Raw genomic sequence first — 4,804 nt, 5'->3', positions numbered from 1 at the left:
GTCTCATTGTTCCTTTTGAGGACAAATTGACAATAACGCCAATCCTAACAACAATTTGCCATACACGCTACCAGACATCCGATTTCACTCAACTGGCTTCCATGTGCAGGTTGGATAGCGAGTCTTTGTCTTTATTTATAATCAGGCCTGCTTTTGTGTTTGTTTGTTTTTTTGTCATTTTTTTAACTGAATTTAAGTAATCTAGGTATGCTGAGTTGAAAAATAATAATGGTTTTGGTCAATCAGCTCAGATTATCGAATTACACTTAAGATTGTTAAAACAACGTTTTCATTGAAAATGGTGATTTTTTTTATGACTTAGTAAAGTTATAAGGTTAATAATGACTAAACGTTATAATATTGTTTTATCAACATTGAAAATATGCAGGAATATACATCAATACGGAAGAAAATATTTTTTCAACTATTTTCTCTTGTGTTTTTCGCCAGGCAAGTCACGTTTGAGACACCAACAGCTTATGTCCCATCGTCCCAGATACCTTTCTTCCATAGTTCGAATATCTTGGTGGAACCTTTCACCTTGTTCTTAGCTGTAGTCTCCATAGTTATCAGAAAAATCATCCAGATGCGATCTTAGAAAATGCGTCAGTTCTTGAACAAGGAATGCGTATTTTGAACTTCTTCCATGATTTCCAAGGAAATTGTTCACAACTGATCTGAAGGCTTGCCATACATTCCTCTTTATTTCACTCATTACTCTATTAAACTGTTCATCCTTCATTAGGCTTCTAATCTGAGGGCCATCGAAAATTTTGCATCACTGACTTCTAGAAATGTCTGCCTTATTAAAGCAAATGCTGGACTTTCTTTATTGATGGACTTGATGAAATTTTTCATCAATCCAAGTTTTATATGAAGAGGTGGCAGAACATTTGATGAGGGTTGACCAGTGGAGTGTGAGCCAGGTTGGAGTGTTTCTCTAGATCAGTGCTTCTTAACCTGTGGGGAGTTCCCCACTGGTGGGGAATGGCGGAGTTGCCAAGTGGGGAATGACCGGGCAGAGAGAAGAACAACCGTCATTTTTTTTTTTTTTTTTTTGTAATCGATGTGTTTTTGTTTCTTTTTGTTTGTTTCTGGTGTCTTCTTGTTGTCACATTTCGTGAATTTGTTTCCACCCACAAATAATCGATAGTGCTTCAAAATTTAATACATTACATCCAAATGTTGACTTACTCTACAAATGTATTTTATTTCCGTGTGATAACTGTTAGTAAAAATCTGATATATGCAAACAAAAATTAAGGGCCGTAAAATGGCGCATAAAAGCAAAGCGTATATTTACGTACTAAACACTGCATGGGTTAAAATCGAATTGGTCAAAGACCGATCCTGTGGTGGGAAATGGAGAGTTGGCTCACTAAAAAGTGGGGAATTGGAGAAAAAAGGTTAAGAACCCCTGCTCTAGATGGTCATTTACTATGATCGTAGTGTTTGTCATTTACTCGTTTATCCCACAGACAGAGAAAACCTGGGAATTTAGTGTATCCTCCTTGGATCTCTAATATTAGGGACGCAACCTGAAAAGAAATAATGTAAATATCATGAAATATGAGATAAAGGAGATAACTGAAATATAAAAGATCAAATTACACTGTGAAAACATATAAAATGACATTGTCTTTTTACCTTTAAATATCCATAAATATTCTAATTATGGTGACTGCTTCAGAACACTAGTAAGATTTTCATATTCTCATAACTCTGACTTAATTGAATTGAATGTGCAACAGGAACAGATGCAATCTTATTGCCAATGTTTAAAAGAACATCTTTTAAAATTTGAATCGACGAGTCAATGAAGTCTCCATTCAACTGGACCATAAATCAAACCCAAGGATTCAACTAGACCTCCAGTATCACTGCAATATACTAACAAAGAGTTGTCATGAAGTGAGAAAAAATTGTGAAAATCTTCATCTCTTTTGCTATACCAGAAACAAGTATTTCCTGATGGAAGTAAACTCTTTTGATAACCCTAAATCCTTTGTTAAGTCATTCAGTTGTGCTTGACTTAAATGCTTTGGTTGCTTCTCATCGGGGATTAGAGGTTGATATGATGCAGATGTGTCCATATCTTCAAGCTGGGTATCACTGTCTTCAGTGATATCTATGTCCTTGGGTACACTTGGTACTGGAATTTCTGGACCATGAAGCACTCGTTTTGCCAGATGGGATATCAAGGTGTACAGTACGGTGCTTGTCCTTATTTACACCTGTAAATTTCATATTAGTAAAATGTCAAAGAAGTCTCGGTTTTTTATAAATGTAAGATTTGTCAAAATATATATATATATATATATATATATATATATATATATAAAATATATATATATATATATATATATATATATATATATATATATATATATATATACACTGAGTTAAACACCACAGCATTGTCACAATAATTTAACTCAGTGTGTATCAAGGAGGACCTGCGCCCTAAGTATACGATATATATATATATATATATATAACGTAGAAAACCACTGTTGGAGTAGAAAAGACTGGAAACGGGGAATCTATATATTTCGATTGCAAACTGCAATCCTCTTCAGTAGATACAAATAAGAGAGAGGGCGTACTGTTTAAGTAGCACCCTTAACAAAAGAAAGGGGAACATGGAAGATATCTCTACCCTATTCTCACTCCGTATGTGAGGTCAGGAGGCAAATGAGCTTTCACTAGGTTGGAGATGAAGAGTCCGGACATTATGTCCGGGGACCATTGGCCCTTTGAAATATTCATGTTGGGCTGAAATTCAATGATCGTAGATTCTACCATTTTTCTCCTGAATTTCAGCCCAACATGAATATTTCAAAGGGCCAATGGTCCCCGGACATAATGTCCGGACTCTTCATCTCCAACCTAGTGAAAGCTCATTTGCCTCCTGACCTCACATACGGAGTGAGAATAGGGTAGAGATATCTTCCCATGTTCCCCTTTCTTTTGTTAAGGGTGCTACTTAAACAGTACGCCCTCTCTCTTATTTGTATCTACTGAAGAGGATTGCAGTTTGCAATCGAAATATATAGATTCCCCGTTTCCAGTCTTTTCTACTCCAACAGTGGTTTCTACGTTATTGACAAATGTGTGATTACATTTTTCACCTGTAATATATATATATATATATATATATATATATATATATATATATATATATATATATATATATGTATATATATATTTGAAATACATTAATGAGAGTATCGTCTCTAAATTATCGTTATTATTTTCAAATATGAACTTACCTTGTAGGCCGGTCATGCAGAAATAGCAATCTGTCACATGATTCGGCCCTAATCTCCACACTATGGGAGCACCAAAGGTAGGGTCTTAAACTTTCAACACATATTCTACAGCATGCTTGAGGAACAAATTTTATCTTGATCTCCTATTCGAATTCCAAAATATTCATTGTAACATGATTTTATAAACTGAGTAATTTTCGAATGTTGATCAGGCATTCTTATTTTGCCACAAATGTAGCAAAACCTGTTTGGATATTTTTGCATCTCCTTCTGTTCATTGTCAAATCTTCGCAATATGATTAATGAATTTATGAAACACACACTCACATGTACACACACTTATGTAAGCGTGTGTGTGTGCATAGTTACAAAGCTACACACCTCCATTCCTACTCTGAACGAGCACTGATCATCTGGTGAAATAACGAAAAATATGACAACACAGCCATACAAATCGTTACCTGAGGTCCTTGGATGTATATCTAAGTTTTTATATAGTAACTAATTACTTTTATTTACTTTATTGCGTAATTAGATAATAATTTTCTGTAACTTTTTCAGATAACTACTTCATTATTTGTGTAAAAGTAACTAGTGATAGAAAAAACACACACAAAAAAAAATGGAAAAATAGTGTAAAAACTAGAGCTAATCAAAGAAAACGGATTTCAGAATTGAATTTGGCACGTTGAATTTACTTGGAATCAGTCAAAAAAATCTTGATAACAAAATTTCCGCAGACCAGTGTAATGAATAACTTAAGAAGATTATGCATAAAGACCTGGTTAAGGTGTCAACTTCAGAAACACTAGGCCACACTCTATATATTTATGTTCTGTCTTACACAATTTTATCATAATGAATGAGGTGTGGCTGGACTTCAGCCAGAATGAAATGAAGACTAATAAGAACCCTTTAGTGTGATACACTCAGGTATTACCAATTACAAGGACATCATAAGTACGGCGAGGTCCTTTAAATACTTTATTCTGGCTGACACCAAACGGTTTCCTTCAAGTGAGGTGCATATCCCTGAAAGAGGGAGTTGATCTGGTTAGATATTCAGATGACAGGATCTGACGGCGGAGGTGAACGAGAGTTTTCAACGATTGTTGTCACCGCGGAAGTGATGTAAGCGAAGGACGAGGTTCGAGAATTTACATAAAGAAAACAAAAGCTTCTGGGCGATGAAGGAAGTAGGAGACTCCTGTGTGTTACGACTGTACAAAGGGTTCAGAAAGTCTACAAATCAATAAATGTCTGTCTAACTGACGTATTCTTCGCCCTAGTCTTTCTGGAATGGGCCTTTGTGGGTATTTACTCACTTATTTACATACTTAATCTATTCATTTAATTATTCACTTCCTTGTATAATTTTTGTTTATTTTATTTATTTATTCATATACCTTTCTACCTATGTGTTTGTTTATTTTTTATACATTTATTCATTTATTCTTTTGTTCCTTTATTTATTTTAGCTTGTTTATTTATTCATTCTGGTTTGTTTATTCATTTACCTTTCGGCCACTCTG

The 4,804-nt window shown here is 34.6% G+C and overlaps 1 protein-coding gene across 1 annotated transcript in view; it reads left to right on the top strand.

Moving 5' to 3' along the window:
* The first annotated feature begins 3,705 nt into the window (after positions 1 to 3,705).
* LOC143027294 (serine/threonine-protein kinase grp-like) overlaps positions 3,706 to 4,804 on the top strand; it is a 6,522-nt gene continuing 5,423 nt past the window's right edge. The window contains exons 1-2 of the mRNA XM_076188562.1: positions 3,706 to 3,748; positions 4,206 to 4,289. Of these exons, the coding sequence (XP_076044677.1) occupies positions 3,706 to 3,748; positions 4,206 to 4,289 (127 nt within the window). The remainder of the gene's footprint in view (positions 3,749 to 4,205; positions 4,290 to 4,804) is intronic.

Source organism: Oratosquilla oratoria, chromosome 8, assembly GCF_046742065.1.
Source record: "Oratosquilla oratoria isolate Oo_2021 chromosome 8, ASM4674206v1, whole genome shotgun sequence".
NCBI classification, from domain to species: Eukaryota; Metazoa; Arthropoda; class Malacostraca; order Stomatopoda; family Squillidae; genus Oratosquilla; species Oratosquilla oratoria.
The sequence above is the reverse complement of the archived record's forward strand: the minus strand, read 5'-3'. Positions and strand labels throughout refer to the sequence as shown.